General features: G+C 49.3%; 1 protein-coding gene across 1 annotated transcript in view; it reads left to right on the top strand.

The window, feature by feature from the left end:
- The window catches only part of LOC146232980 (transmembrane protein 132C), a 73,024-nt gene that overhangs the window by 12,016 nt on the left and 44,726 nt on the right, over positions 1 to 16,282 (top strand). The window contains exon 4 of the mRNA XM_084690025.1: positions 15,394 to 15,537. Within this exon, the coding sequence (XP_084546151.1) occupies positions 15,394 to 15,537 (144 nt within the window). The remainder of the gene's footprint in view (positions 1 to 15,393; positions 15,538 to 16,282) is intronic.

The raw sequence follows: 16,282 nt of genomic DNA, 5'->3' as shown, positions 1-16,282 counted from the left end.
CTCCCCAGAGACTCACCTGGAGGCTGTACTCAGCACGCACTACAGTGGCTCTGCCACTTGTACTGCACCTTGCAAAGCCTTTTTTCCAACTTTCTTTTTTTTTTTTTCTTAGGCAAGGGAATTATTGCCTACACTTTCATTTTACTTTATATATTTTGTAACACTTTAACAGGAAATGACACCTGTCACGACTGTGCTTAGTTGATTATACTTATTTGATTAAACTTATTTGATTTATTGACTTCACATCGACGCAACTCATGCAAAGGTTGAGTGCATTACGTAATGGCGACGCAAAACTCAATTCTCAAAATCCACTCTCTCTTCTTCCCTGTCAGTCCCAACCCCAGAGTAGAACTGCTGTGTAGAACTGTTGTAGAACCTATTGAGGCTCACATCCAGTGAAACACTCTGCACTGGCAAACACTGTAAAAACAAAACGCGAAATGGGATTGCATTTCATTCCAGGAAGTTATCACATGATTTATTTAATGTTTGGGGGGGTTTATTTTAGTATCTGATTTCGAATGGCTTCATATTTTATTGAAGTTTAATAAGCAATAGCAAGCTTTGGAGTAGATGAGATATTGTTTTTCTGCCGCAGATTCCGTGTTCGGCTAATTTATTTTCAACTTGTCTCAGCATGTCATACAACTCAGCACTGAGAGACGTGGAAAGTGAAGAGATGCTGAACAGCACTGTGGCATTTCCCATGCGCTTCCAAAGTTTGTGGGGTTATTTAACTGGCTGGCATTTACAAAGGCCATGGCCTTTGCCTGTTCATTTGGTGCCTTCGATGTCAATGTTCCTGTGTTCAACATGAGTTTTTCCAGTGGCGGTGTCAGCGGCCGGGGCCTTCTCAGGGCTGCAGGTGCCTGATCAGCAGGAGGGATTGATCCCCAAGCTGCTCCCTGTGATCTTGTTCACCTGTCAGTCCCTCCCTGGTCTCCCAGGGCTAATCGATGGCCTGCAGCGCCCAGATCCTGTATTCTGCAGAATTGCAATCCCCCCCCCCCCCCCCTCCCTGCTCTCTCAGACAGGGGAGCAAGGGAGATCTACAAGATACCGGTGGCACAGGTTTGACTCACATACACAACGTTAAACGCTCGAGGTTGACACGACGCCTGAACTTTTCCGCCTCGACGTAACTCGTGGAGCACGTGACGGAGACTGCAGAGGTGGAGGAGCTTTGAGAACAGGAAGGAGACAGATCGTCCGTGAGCGACGCGCGGCGCCGGGCTCTGCTACGCGGTTAAATGGATTCCCGGTGCCCCCTTCCCGCTGGAGGGAGGTTAAGGATTGGTGGCCGGGGAGAAACTCCCGGTGTGTTTGATCAGGGCCAGCGCTGCCCTAAACGGAAGACTAATGGGCGGAGGGAGCCTCCCTGACGTGCTCGTCAGAGCCCTGTTCACACGGGCCCCGCCTGTCATCCATCACCCTTCCAGCTGATACTGGGAGCTAGCTGTCCCATTGTGGGGGGAGGGGATGGGGGGTGGGGGGGCGCTAGTGGTCTGAGAACACCCTATCCGTACAGCTTGCCATTAAGAACAGGGTTTGTTACCCCCCCCCCACCACCACCACTCACACACACACACACACACACTCACACACACACACACACCTCACAGATTAAGGTGAAAGATGGGTTGTCTAGTTGAGTCAAGGAGAAGCCACAGGCTGTGCTCTGCTTCTCAAACAGGCTGGATTTCTAATGAAAATGGGGCTCCCATCTTCTCTAATGTTTTCGGTGAGGGTCATATGTTTGCTGTATTACGTGTCGGGAGCGTGCTTGTGATTAGATTCACATGTCAGGAAATATCAGTGATAGCACCTAGCCAAGCATCAGATGATTAAGTGACCATCATTGTCTCTCGAAATATGTTTGTAGTTCAGTGATTAAAAGCCCTGTCAAACAATTACAGTTACAGGCATTTATGAATGGCTTCTGTCTCAGTAGCGACTGACAGTCTCAAGGTATATTTATGTCCTCAATATACTTTCCTGGTTCTCGGGAAGAAGTCTCTTCAGTAAATAATTGGATTTTGCTCCATCGCTTTCTCCCTGTGATGCTTTGAAGGAGAGCATTTGGATGGTTGCATTGAAAGATCGGAGATTGAGGTTTATTGTTGTTCAGACATGAGCCTTTCTATCTCACTCATGGTCCTTGGCGGGTTCTGTCAATATATACAGTGTCATTCTACCCCCCCCCACACACACACACACACACACACACACACACACACACACACACACACACACACACACACACACATACACACACATACACACACACACACATACACACACATACACACACATACACACACATACACACACACACACATACACACACACACACACACACATACACACACATACACACACATACACACACATACACACACATACACACTCCCCCATACACATATCCATGGCAACAACAGCCGTTACATTGTAATTAAAATAACTAATGCCAAAAGTACAAATAGAAATGATCCTATTTCTATCTTTAAATATATTACCATAGTATTGACTATGCCATTGTGAGAAGGAAATTGTTGAAAACCTCAACAATGACTTTTCCTAGGAACAAACCAAGGCAATTAGAAATCAGAACATCATAACATACAGTATAGAGGGGTTGAGTGAGATGTCAACACGCACACACAAACGCACGCACACACACACACACACACAAACACACACACACACACACAAACACACACACACACACACAAGAACACACACAAGAACACCCACACTTACAGATACACAAAGGCAGTCATTCACACATAATGTACCTGGTTTGTACCACATAAGGTACTTGGTTTGTTCCGAGGAAAAGTCATAGGACTGAAAACTCTTCCCACAAAGAGGAATAAAGGGAGATGTTAGAATGCACATTCTGTGTTCTCCCAACCACTTATGCCATACTGAATCACTGACGTCGCTGTGGATGTCTTGCTTTGTGATTTTTCGCTGTGTGACGCTGTTTGTCTTGTCTTGTACCTCCAGCTGTTTCTATTAGCTGTAAATGAAATGCCCACAATGTCCTTTTTGTGTCTTACAAGTAGCAATCTTCCAGCTCCTGAAAATATTGGAAGAATGGAATGTGAATGCAAGAATTACAATTCAAACTTCATAACTCGAAACTAGCCTTTTTTCAGGAGTGTACAATCCAGCCATTTCTATATAGGTTCTAGGTATAGCAGTTCAGCAGGCGCGTCTGTCCTCTTGTCTGCTTATCTGGAGATTTCAGGTTCTCGTCGGAGCGTGTCAGCAGCTGTGGTCTCAGTAAGCCTTGCTAAAGTGCCTTTCGTGTCTTTTCACCAAACCGCCTCAGTATCTCCCCGTTCAGCCAGGAAAGAAACTCGATCGAAAACACACGGTTGGGTCTCTCATTTACGACGCCATGCCTGTATTTACATGGTTTTGGTATTTGTTTGAAGCAGATGGCATCCCAGGAAAAACATGGAGCAGTGCTTCTCCCTGCAGACACAGCAGCATCTTACCAAGGAGATGTCAAGTCAATGTTTGGGAAATTGTGTCCAACTGCACCTTCCATGAACTCCCACGGAAAAGTCCAGAAAGGCCTGCTTCCGATGGCGTCGTCTCTAGGGATGTTCGGGGTCAGCCCGACACGCGTTCTGTTGTCGTGGCGACTGAGAGACGTCACCCCATTCGCCATTCAGCAACAAAGGCAGCAACCCAGTGAGGTCAGCTCTCCATGGCGCTGTGGTTCTGCTGCACCTTGCTGGAGAACTCTCTTCTGACCACGGCTTATTTGATCACGTCTCTCCTCGTGGAGCTTAATCCAGACCCCAGAGGAACGGTCTGCGCTGTGCCATGGACTCCCAGCTGGGCCCGTGCCAGCTTCCTGCCAGCCTCCCCCGCCTCCCCGCCCTCCTCCACCCGGCACACAGACTGGCCCAGCAGGGGGGGGTCGAGGCTGTATTCACAAGCAGGATTCTCCGGTGCCCATATCTGAGCCTGACTCTCTCTGTCAGGGACGGCTGGTGGTGGCTGGGAATTCTCCACAGAAGCCTTTCCACCAGCTACATCACAGCCCACTTAGCAAACAAGATGCATTAATTGCTTCAGTCTCGTTACCTCCGTGAGTAAACACAGTAAACATCCTTAGCTGAGATGAAATGAAGCGTACTGTCAATAATGTGCATTTGTCTGGAGGAGGTAGCGAGGTCTGTGGATTTGTGTGTGTGTGTGATCATGTGTGTGTTTGCACAAGCATATGTAAGTGTGTGTGTGTTTGTGTGATCATGTGTGTGTTTGCACAAGCATATGTAAGTGTGTGTGTTTGTATGATCATGTGTGTATGTGTGTGTGTGTGTGTGTGTGTGTGTGTGTACGTGTGCACAAGAAAGCAAGTGCGAGCCTGCTTCCACTCCAGACTCCACACAGGCAGACATTGAGTCATCAATGAATGACTCCATGCATGGAGTGCCTCCATTCCCCATCACCGAGCTCCCCTATCTACACGCTCCGGCCAATGCACGCTCCAGCCTGGATACAAGCATCCATTCATGAGCGTGTTTTAATCCCCCAGAGAACACACAACTTCTAATACCCAGACCTCACATGTGCATTAACCTCTCCCTGCTGCGTGTCTGCTTGATAGCAGGAGAGGGGGGGGGGGGGGGGTTTGACTGAAGACTGTGAGGGATGGTTAGCATGTACAGCGGCAGTTGCGTGTTAACTGGAACAGCAAAGCATTGGACTAGTGAGGGCTTCTGTGCTGCCGTCTCCGATTCCTTGTTCAACATCTTGTCTGGCTTCACGTAGACCTTGCCTTTAGTCGTTGGGTCATCATAACAATTAGATCATGTAGAGCTGCTGAATTATTCACAAGGCATTAACCTTTGTGGTATTGCATGTGAGATCATTGCGAACGAAATAAGCTAGCTGTAAATATAGCCCACTGGATGGATGATGCATGACATCAACTAACATTTTCTTATCATCCATTGGTGCTTTGCTTAGGAAGTCAGACGATCTGTAGTGGCCTCCTTGCGAGGTAGGGAGACTGCAGTGCAGTGAAGAAGCACAGTGGACGCATGCCTGTGTGTGCAAAGATCAAGATATCTTTCTGTTTTGCTGCTGTGTTTATTGTCCGCACCGACATCACCAGAGCAAATGCCTTGCATGTGGAAACATACTTGGCAATAAACTGGTTTCTGATTCGGATCGACTCGAGTCCATGTCACCTTGCGCACTCAAAGAACCTCTCTGTTTTGTGTGTCTCACCAAACAAAGCAGTCGTCAATACAGCACTGTAAGTGACTGGGTCAACTGGGTACATGCCCTCCAACGTCACACACCTTTTTACCTCAGAGCTGTGTGATAGGAGAGGGAGAGAGAGGAGCAGTTGAATCAAGGGAAGTGGTGTAAGACACCTCTCCCTGGAGTTGGAAGAGAGATTTGGAGAGCACTTCGGGAGCTACAGGGACCCAGAGGCGGTGATGGTTGTGTTCTGACAAGCCTGTGTTTCTCTCACCTGGCCTGAGTTCAGGTCTGGCTCGCTCCCATAACACAAGGACACAACACCACTGTCCTAGCCTCCTCCCCCACATGTCTCCTGGACTGTCATTGGTTCTGTCACCTGTCACTCACTAGTCTAATGCTTTGTCAAGTTCACTTCCAGGGGGCACAGAGGAAAAGTCCCGATGTCACTATCATGATTGACTGTTGAAAGCACGAGTCTTAGTCGGTTGTTTGGATTGAATGTGTGTGTGTGGGGAGCCCATTGGATCGTCGGGGTCAGGGTTAGTTATTAATCAACACACACACAGAGAGGTTGCTCGTTACTCAGACGAGGTGCTGCAAAGTGGCCTCCTGTTCTTCTCTCTCTCTCTCTCTCTCTCTCTCTCTCTCTCTCTCTCTCTCTCTCCCTGGTCTCTCTCTTTCTCTCTCTCTCCCGGTCTCTCTCTCTCTCTCCTCTCTCTCTCTCCCTGGTCTCTCTCTTTCTCTCTCTCTCCCGGTCTCTCTCTCTCCCTCCTCTCTCTCTCTCCCTGGTCTCTCTCTCTCTTTCTCTCTCCACCTCCGAAGACGAGACAGACCTCTAATTGACTCCCATCTTACTGCCCTGCATTAGGCCTTAGCGCTCAGTGGTTTTGCGAGATTTGAAAAGTTCTGGTAATACATTAGCGGCTCCTGTTAGCTTCTAATCCCATTTGGCCTGCGGAGAGAGAGAGAGAGAGAGAGCGAGAGAGAGAGAGAGAGAGAGAGAGAGGGAGAGAGGGAGAGAGAGAGGGAGAGAGGGAGAGAGGGAGAGAGAGAGAGAGAGCGGGTGGCAGCGTAGTCACTCAGCTGAGAGAATGGGGGAGATGTGCTTTAATAGAAGCTGCTCTAATTCAATTGACACAAATGTGTGGCTTTAATGGATTTTTACCTGGCGGGCGCCGAAAATGGGAGATTTGAGGGCATATTAACAGGTTGAAAGTAATTCAAGTCTAATTACCATTTTTGTTCGGTGGGCGTTCGGGATCGAGTCAGTGACATCCAGTGAGATTATGATCTAGTGCCCCAACCACGTGAGTGGAGTTTGTCGATTCGGCTCCTCAAGTGCTCTCCCTGCCTGTGGGGGCTGGCTTTTATCTCCACGGCGACATTTGATGTCTCCCCCCCCCCCCTCCCACCTCCCTGGAGCCCTCGTGCCCTCCCACACCCCCTCCCACCCCGCGCCGCTCAGGAAGCTGGGACTCCTCTCCGGGCTCGTCGTCCCTTTTGTGTTTCCAGAGGGTGAGGAGGTGTTGTGTCTCGTGTTCTGGCTCTCTCAGGGAGGGGAGGTGGGGGAGGTGGGCGAGGTGGAGGGGGGCTGGGGGTGACAGGGGGAGGCGCACTCTCCTTTCATTCCTGCTTCCCGTGGAAAGGTCAGCGTGTCTGGGAAGGGGACATGTCGATCACAGGAGCCCTCCCGACTGCCTTCTCATCTACCACTGAGCTGCTGAGGGAGGGGGCCCCTGAGGGGGCCGTGAGGGCGGCCGTGAGGGGGGCCGTGAGGGGGGTCTCTCACCACGAGGACTCCCCGCAGCTTATCAGCTCTGCTGCACAAAACCAAGCGTTGTCATGAATAACTTTCTTGAAGAAAGAATTTGGATTGTAAGAAGCCTCCAGCGAATTAACTGATCTTAAACATCGACGTCAGTCAAATGGTTCCAATTGTGTCTCATACATTTAGACCGTTTAAGTTGAACATTTTGGAGATATTGGCTAAGTAATAAAATCAAGTATTCCTTTCTGGATCGTGTTTTGATAGAGAAGGCACAGTCTTCATATTAGTGCCGTTCAAACCAATTAACTCTGTTCCATATTTGTATGCAAGCAACCTCTTTGTACTTAGCATTCACAAGCTGGTGTAAAGTAAATTAGCTAAGGGTGTCACAACATTTGTCATTTGTACAGCATTCTTCAGAGTTTTCGGAGCGATATGGCAGATGATCCACCCACGCTACACTTTGTTCTCTACCCCCCCCCCCCCCCCCCCTCCTCCGCCCTCCTTCTCTCTGGAAGCTTCCAAACATAGTTTGCATTGATTTATTCTCTTCCACCAATTAAAAGCAATTTTGTGAGCATTAGAGTAAGCCATGCCGGGAGCCTTGCACCACAGCAGGCTGTTCATTACCTCTGTGTGTGTGTGTGTATGTGTGTGTGCCCACGCAATTAAGGTGTACATTAGGTGTTTAAGCGTTTGTGTGAACCGCAAAAGAAAGATAGAATTCATGCGTATCCTTGTGTGTGTGTGTGTGTGAGTGTGCATTGATTCATAGGTGTGTGTGCGGGTCCCTACGTGTGCATGTGTGTCTATCTGACATTCATGTCACGTGCCGGGCATTAGCTCTCTGTTCTCAGAATGAATCCTCTGCGTTGCTGGAGCAGTGTCAGTAGCCATGGTGTGCTGCCACACCATGCTTATCTTCCACCCACGCTCTGCCCCCGTGGGTCTGCAGAGGGGCCCGGGGGTGGTGAAGAGGTCCGTGTGTGTGTGGAGAGGAAGGGGAAGGGTTTCACAGATGATAGGAAGACGCTAGTGTAAATAACCCAGGGCCGCGATGGCTGGCTGACACAGCCGGAGAGCAGACGGAAGGCCAAGCATCAGTGAGGAGGGATCCTGTCCCTCTCTCTCTCTGTCTCTCTCTCTCTCTGTGTCTCTCTCTCTCTCTCTCTCTCCCTCTCTGTCTCTCTCTCTCTGTCTCTCTCTCTCTCTCTCTCTCTGTCTCTCTCTCTCTCTCTCTCTCTCTCTCTCTCTCTCTCTCTCTCTCTCTCTGTCTCTCTCTCTCTCTCTCTCTCTCTCTCTCTCTCTCTGTGTCTCTCTCTCTCTGTGTCTCTCTCTCTCTGTGTCTCTCTCTCTCTGTGTCTCTCTCTGTCTCTCTCTCTCTCTCTCTCTCTCTCTCTCTCTCTCTCTCTCTCTCTCTCTCTCTCTCTCTCTCTCTGTCTCTCCCTCCCTCCCTCTTGTGTTGTTGTCTCTGGACCATCAGCGTTCGTCTGGGAGCCCCTGCAGGAGCTGCTGATCTCTCCGCTCTGCCAGCTTCCAGAGCCACATGTATGGATCTGTGTTCTCCTGTCCCCGGGGAGCTAGTCCTCAGCAGATTCTTGTCGCAGTCGACCAGCTGACCACCGTGCAGAAAGAACCATTTAACATCTGAGGGAGCTGAAGCTTCAACAGGCTTTCCACTTACAAACTCTTTCCTCTAGGTTTCAAGCTATTTATTTCCTGCCGTTTCTCCAAAAGTAGAAATTAAATGAAAAATAAGAGTGTGGAGGAATGGAAAACAAGTGTGAGGGTAAATCTTTTTCCTGCCGCCGGCACCGCGTGGCATTATCTCCCCGTTACAGCTTAGTGGAGGCCCGCTCGTGTGCCTCTGAGAGTGTGTGTGTGTGTGTGTGTGTGTGTGCATTTGAGAGGGTCTGTTGTGCTGTAAATGATAGGCATGTTTACCCATACGCACGCGTTCGTCTGCAGATTAGCCTGCCCCAGGAATCAGTGGAAATCCACCCTCCTCAGTATGTGTCGGTTTGATCTGCTTTACCTGCTCTCTGTAAATCTGCTCCTGTCTGGAGCCTCTGACATTTTTATGTCCTGGGACCTGGATGGTGCCACACGGCACAGGATATAGGAGCTGTCCTCCTAATCCTCTATGGAAATCAGAAACTGTACAAATCACAAGTTAACGGGCCGTCCGAGTCGATGGGTTCCATCTCTCTCTGTGTGTGCTTACGAGCACACCAGCAGTGTCTTGGGTTCTGTTCTGTTCCATTAGGGTCTTTTCATTTTGAAAGATAATTCCTCCTCGGTGAGAGCCCCTAAACCCATGTTGTGTAAACATTGGAACCCACAAAGGAGTGTGTTTTGGATTGTTTTCATGTTTCTCCCACTGCTTCTTGGTGCGTGCGTGCAATCTTCCTCTCCCTGAGTTCCTCCTGACTGTCATCAAAATCCAATTAGAGGAGGAATTTCCAAAGAAGTGCGCAGAACAGCGCGCCATGATACCAAGCTTACAAACTTTGATGCGGGCCGCGCCATTCTCTCTCCCCTTCGCACGCATCGTGTTCACACAAAGACTTGTGTAATTGGCAAACAGATATCTAGACGAAACAATTTCCCTCCCTCTCTTCACGGGCCCTCAGCAGAACAATGGAAGCGCCGGCGGTAATCTCCGCGGTGAAGATTTCAGAAAACTGAAATGAAAGACACGTCTCCTCCGCGGCTGGAACCGCGACTGCCGTGGCGCTACGGTCGGCACTCGCGAGCAAGGCCTACGAAGCACTCACGGCGCAACGAGTGAAAGCCAAAAGTTCACGAGCATTCCTGTCACATCGGTTTCAGTCCTCTCCTCTGTCTGAGTCATCTCAGGTCCTGTCTCCGGCTTCGGCTCTGGCTCCGAGCTGCCTTGACCCTTGTCAGTCTGGGGGGAAGCGATAAAATCCATCCGACTATATATTAGATGCAAATATTGACATGGACACAGGTGGGGAATTCTAAACGCTCTCTTATCATTCCTGTTGACATTGGCGATGGTTAAGAGAGACAGACGATGAATAATTCATGCTGGGATTAAAAGTGCGGCCTGATGCGGCCTGATAGACTGTCCGGAAAGATAGCCGCGGTATCTGAAGATGATGCTGAAGGCTTGTTGACAGCCCGTCCACTTTGCTCTCGCACAACTCACACAGTTGTTCTTTAATCACTCAATTTATTTATGAGTTTACACCGCTTTTTACATCTCCTCACTTTGAACAAAACGCTAATTATAATCCTGCTCCCATCCTATTAACATTTCATCATGACTAAAAACTGCTTACGAAGAACTTGAGTAGTACTTTTCCCTCAGACGGCAGATATTTCAGTCTCTTAATAGTACACCATCTGTTTTCGTTCGTCTTTGAATGCTAGGGATGAGCAGCACGACAGATTGATTTAACTGGCTGCCGAGTGCACAGTCACGCTCTGTGACGGCAAACAGTCCCTCATCCTCACGCTCTGACTTCATGGAGTGTCAGAGGGGAGAGGGCAGCTCTGTCACACCACAGCGGCCTGAAGATAAATGACCTGACTCTCTCTCTCTCTCACACACACACACACACACACACACACACACGTATACTGTAGCATGTCCCCACAGACACACAAACACAACACAACACACACACACACGCACACGTACTGTAATATGTCCCCACAGACACACAAACACAAATCAACACGCACACAAAGCATGCCCTCACACACACACACACACACACACACACACACACACGTATACTGTAGCATGTCCCCACAGACACACAAACACAACACAACACACACACACACGCACACGTACTGTAATATGTCCCCACAGACACACAAACACAAATCAACACGCACACAAAGCATGCCCTCACACACACACACACACACACGCACACGTACTGTAATATGTCCCCACAGACACACAAACACAACACAACACGCACACAAAGCATGCCCTCACACACACACGCACACGTACTGTAATATGTCCCCACAGACACACAAACACAACACAACACGCACACAAAGCATGCCCTCACACACACACGCACACGTACTGTAGCATGTCCCCACAGACACACAAACACAACACACACACAAAGCATGCCCTCACACACACACGCACACGTACTGTAATATGTCCCCACAGACACACAAACACAACACAACACGCACACAAAGCATGCCCTCACACACACACGCACACGTACTGTAATATGTCCCCACAGACACACAAACACAACACAACACGCACACAAAGCATGCCCTCACACACACACGCACACGTACTGTAATATGTCCCCACAGACACACAAACACAACACAACACGCACACAAAGCATGCCCTCACACACACACGCACACGTACTGTAATATGTCCCCACAGACACACAAACACAACACAACACGCACACAAAGCATGCCCTCACACACACACGCACACGTACTGTAGCATGTCCCCACAGACACACAAACACAACACAACACACACACAAAGCATGCCCTCACACACACACGCACACGTACTGTAATATGTCCCCACAGACACAGAAACACAACACAACACGCACACACACACACAAAGCATGCTCTCACACACACACGCACACACAATCATACTGTATGCACTACATGTGTGCACTGTCAAAACAGCTATTTGTTTGGGGAAATGGATGAAAGATACTGGTTAGATCTCTGTATTAAAGAACACACAGGTTCACAGCAGCACGTCATGTAGCTTCCAACTAAAGAGGGCCTACATGCAATATTTTTCTCAAACTCACATCTGTGGTTCTTCAAGGGGGGCAATGGGTTTGCCTGATGTTGCAAAACATTAAAAATGTTTTTTCTTGCAGTCACTTGCAGTGACTTTGGGTATCTGTAGAATGTTGATTAGCCTCGGAAAATCAAGTTTGCGGTCTGGTGTTGTTGTTGTATTTGTTGACTCGAGGGTAATGTGTTTGTGTGTGATTTGTGTACGTGTGTGTATTTGCATGAGCGTGTGTGTGTGTGTGTATGCGAGAAGCCTAAGGTAGTTATTGTTGTAGACATGAATGCTGCAGCCTCCGTCAGCCTAAAGCAACACACCATCACCCCCCCCCCCCCCACCTCCGTCCCTTCCCTTCCCCCAGACACCACAGTCAGCCTGGCCTCACCCCCCGCCGTGGTGCCTGACTCCCCACCCAGCGCTGATGTAGGTTGGTGAACCAGGACGAACTCCCCCACCCCCCACCCCCCCATCCCATCCACAGGGCCTGCTGTTGGGGGATGCAGATGGGGCTCGGCAGACTAATGGAGAGGAACTGCTGGAGTTAGAGGGTCAGCTGGGAGAACCGGTGTTCCCCCGCAGAGCGGAGCCAGACCCTGAGAGGGGAGGAGAGAAGGAGTGTAGCCCGTGCGTCCAGGCAGGAGGGCGGGTCTGTGGGCGACGGCAGCAAAGGGAGACTTTTCCAGTGTCGCTCAGCTGCCAACTTATTGGATTTCCTCGGAAGATGTTTATATCCTTCTCTCACACGCCGAGGGACAGCTTCCCGTTTCTAGTTATCTCATCATAATTTATCGAGGGAGCCACAGAGGAGTCCGAGTGCGGCTCCAGCCGACAATCAGGGCCGGGCTCCGAGGGAGGGGAGGGGGAGCGCTAGGTGGCAGGGAGGGTCCATGTTTTTCCCTTTGCTCCAGGTGAAAGGATCATGATGAGGTGAAATGGTGTAGGAATTGACCGTGGACCGCACTGGGTTCCCATGATTGCTTCAGGCCTCGCAGACTGTGTCCGCTGCCCCGTGTTCGACTCGGGTTTTTATTCAGCGCTGCTCGAATTCGAAAGGTTTTTTTGGGCGAGAAGTGGTTTGTTCCTCGACCCAAACCAGTGTACCGTATTAACATTTTAAAACTCTGCCACGGTGCTGGAGTTCGGTGTGAATTCCTAGCCCGGCAGTTCTGAAAAGCAACATGTTCTTTGCCCTTCCTTTTACTGTAGAGTAAAGAAAATAGAGCCTAATTCCTAGTTTCAGTGTTTGTGGAAGAAACAACCTGATGTTGCTCTGTTTATCTGGGTCCCTAATCGTAGCGCACCTAAGATTGACATCCTCGCGGTTTGTTAGAAAGCCAAAGTTTTGTTTGCAAAAAGTTTGAATGTTTGTCTGCTTTAAAGCTTTGCTGTTTGAATCATGTTAACCCCACAGGGGTGATGCACACCAGGAGTTACAGCCAGTATTAGAAGACTTCAGATGGACAGACCAGACTGTGAGAGGTCTCTCAACATACTGGATGCAAGGCCGTATTGACCATGAGGTCAATACAGTAAACTGCACTTTTACTATTCACCAAGGATATCTGGGTTGGACATGGCACGTCGGCACTGTAATGATTAGGATCCCCTGGGCTGTCTCGAACATTCTGCACTCAAATGTCTCCATGGAGACCGTGATGGACATTCTGTCTATTCAAGCACACACACACACACAGCGTAGAAATGTTCTACCTTCAATGTTCCATTGAGAGGGAGTGAGACGGAGAGAGAGGAGGAGAGAGAGAGAGAGAGAGAGAGAGAGAGAGAGAGAGAGAGAGAGAGAGAGAGAGAGAGAGAGGGAGAGAGGGAGAGAGGGAGGGAGGGAGGGAGGGAACGAGGGAGGGAGAGGGAGGGAGAGAGCAAGAGAGAGATGGAGAGAGGGATAGCTAAGGAGACATTGAGTGGCTGAGAAAGTCTTAAAGTCTGTCCGTTTTTCAATTTTATTGAGCATGAATCCCAAGCTCCGTCGCTGCCTCCCTGTTTCCATAGAGGGTTTGTCCTGTACTATAGAAGCATCCCATCAGATAGAGGGCTGCCAACAACAGCGTCATTACTGGGAACATGGATGCCCACGTCAGACAGAGAGAGACGCAGCTGGTGGTGAGCCGTCCTATCCCCTGGTTGAAACCCTCCTGGGAGAGGATCATTAGCCCCTGTACGGCCCTCCTATTCTGGAAGGAGTGGAACCCTTCCATCTGTTGTCTTCCACATCCTGCCCTTCAATTCTGGATCCTGTCATCGAAGCAGGAAGGCTGTTTGACTCGTTTGCCTGAAATAACGACGGTTCTCGTTTGTTCTCCGTTTGGTGCTACTTTGTCATTGCCGGTGTGGTGTTTTCAGACCACCAGAACGCCACTGCCATGCAGCACACCAGAGTTTGATTGCAGAGTACCTCCGGGGGAAACAGAGTGAAACTCTAGTCTTTTATACCCCTACATCAGTTGTTTGTGGGCCAGTTGCCCTGAGGCAACAGGTTCAACCGTGCAAAGAGATAGCATAGTCGCGGGAACATATTTTATCGGGGGTGGGGGTGGGTGGTGGGGGTGGGGGTGGGTGGTGGGTGTGGGTGGTGGGGGTGGGTGGTGGGGGTCAGAAGTCTGATTGCTACCTCTGACTGCCCTTTACTGACCTCCATCCTTTGATGACATAGAGAAAGGGAATCTATTTAATTTCTCTCTGCCACTTTTCCCTCCAACCCCATGCTGTTCTGTGTGCGATGAATGTGCAAATGACTAATGGTGGAGATTTTTTACATTGTAGATGGTCGCCGTAAACATTATTCTCCTTTGTAGTCTGTCGAGGCAAAAGGACATTGAGTCTGTAATTTGCCACAGTCAGAGAACACCTTTCATAACAGCCATTCTTCGGTTGAGACGGAGAAAGTGAATATACCTAATCATACGAGCCATTTCTTGGATAGACATGAGACATAGAAGTGGCATGGCCATGACTCAGAGTACGTACGCTTGTCTGTTTGATTCTGGCTAAAACAAAACAGTCCATTCATTTAAGGGAAATGGCATTGGGTCGACCACGCATTTGTATGTGCATCAAGATGTGTATTTCCTTTCCATGCTATTTGCTTTTCACATGTATATGTTCCCTGTGTTATTTCCTCATCACGTGCAGTTAAAGTTTATATGAACTGATAGCAGATGTTTTGAAAAAACCCAGCCGTGTCTTTCACCCTGTTCCCTCCAGTGGAAGCGTCTGTCCTCCAGACGGCAGACGTCTGCTGTCTCTGAAGACAGGCAGACCTGTCCTCGCCCGTCTGATCCTGGTTTGTTGTGTGTGTGTGTGTGTGTGTGACCTCAGCTGGTGTGCGTCTGAGCTGGACATGCTGAATCATTTAGATCAAGGGGGCTTTCTCAAGCAAGCCACCCGTGTGATTAACCCCCCCTCCTCCCTGCTCTTTTCTGCTTTCTAATCAGCGCCGCGGTCGAGTTACACCACGTCCGCTTCACAAACGTAACAAACGTCATTTCCACTCTGATCATGGTGTTTAACTACTTGATCATCCGTGGCTCCAGTGCTGAATGTAAACCCGAGGTTCTCTGTGTGTGTGCTGCTCCTCCAGGGTAAAGCTGAAAGAAGGCCTGACCTTCCTGGGGGCGCGGCCCAGCAACCCCACCCTGTGGATGGTCAGCCAGGACGCCCGGAGCGAGGGCCACCGCGTGGTCACCCTCCACTGCCGGAGGAAGGAGGCCAGCTACGGACAGAGGTGAGCACCTGGCAGGCCCTTATGCCACCTCATCACCAGTTCCTCACGGTTCCTAGAGGTTCCTCATGGTTCCTAAAGGTTCCTCACTCCTTCTTCAGTGTTCCACATGGATCATCGCGGTTCTTCAGTGTTTCACATGGACCATTGCGGTTCCTCAGAGTTCATACACGTTCCTCAAGGTTCCACAGGGTTCCCCTATGGTTCCTCGGTATCATGTGGTGCTCAGTTTCCACTTGAGAGAAGGAGTGTCTTTGCTCTCCGTTCCGGATAAGAGGAAGATAACGGCTCATCTCCAAGCCTCTTGGCTCATTAGCATTTTCATTTCCCTACTGGAATAGCCTTCAAGATGTTTTGGTCATTTCCTGTCCGTATTTACATCCTTAAATTAATCTGGCAAATAGGAAAGTGATTCCCAGGATGTGGGAAAGGTTGCCGTGTTAATTAAGAGCAGATCCAAAGCCTTTGTATGTTCTAATGGTTTCTCTCCACGGATCAGGAAGTTGAGCTAATAAATCTAACTTTCTAGTGACAGGTGTAATTTTACGGATTAGTGCCAGATTCGGGTTTTGGGAAGTTCTGCCTATTAGATCCGTGGCCATCATTGCTCAAAACTTCCTCCAAGGAAAATAGATGGCTTTAGAGTTCGCTGTAACATTTAAGCCAGTTCTGCAGTTGTTCACAACGTAGCCTTAGTCTATAAAATTAGCTCATGTACAGCAGGCACAATCTGCTTCATGTCTCTGAT

Source organism: Hypomesus nipponensis, chromosome 24 (genome assembly GCF_054491055.1).
Source record: "Hypomesus nipponensis isolate SF chromosome 24, ASM5449105v1, whole genome shotgun sequence".
Taxonomy (NCBI): Eukaryota; Metazoa; Chordata; class Actinopteri; order Osmeriformes; family Osmeridae; genus Hypomesus; species Hypomesus nipponensis.
The sequence above is the reverse complement of the archived record's forward strand: the minus strand, read 5'-3'. Positions and strand labels throughout refer to the sequence as shown.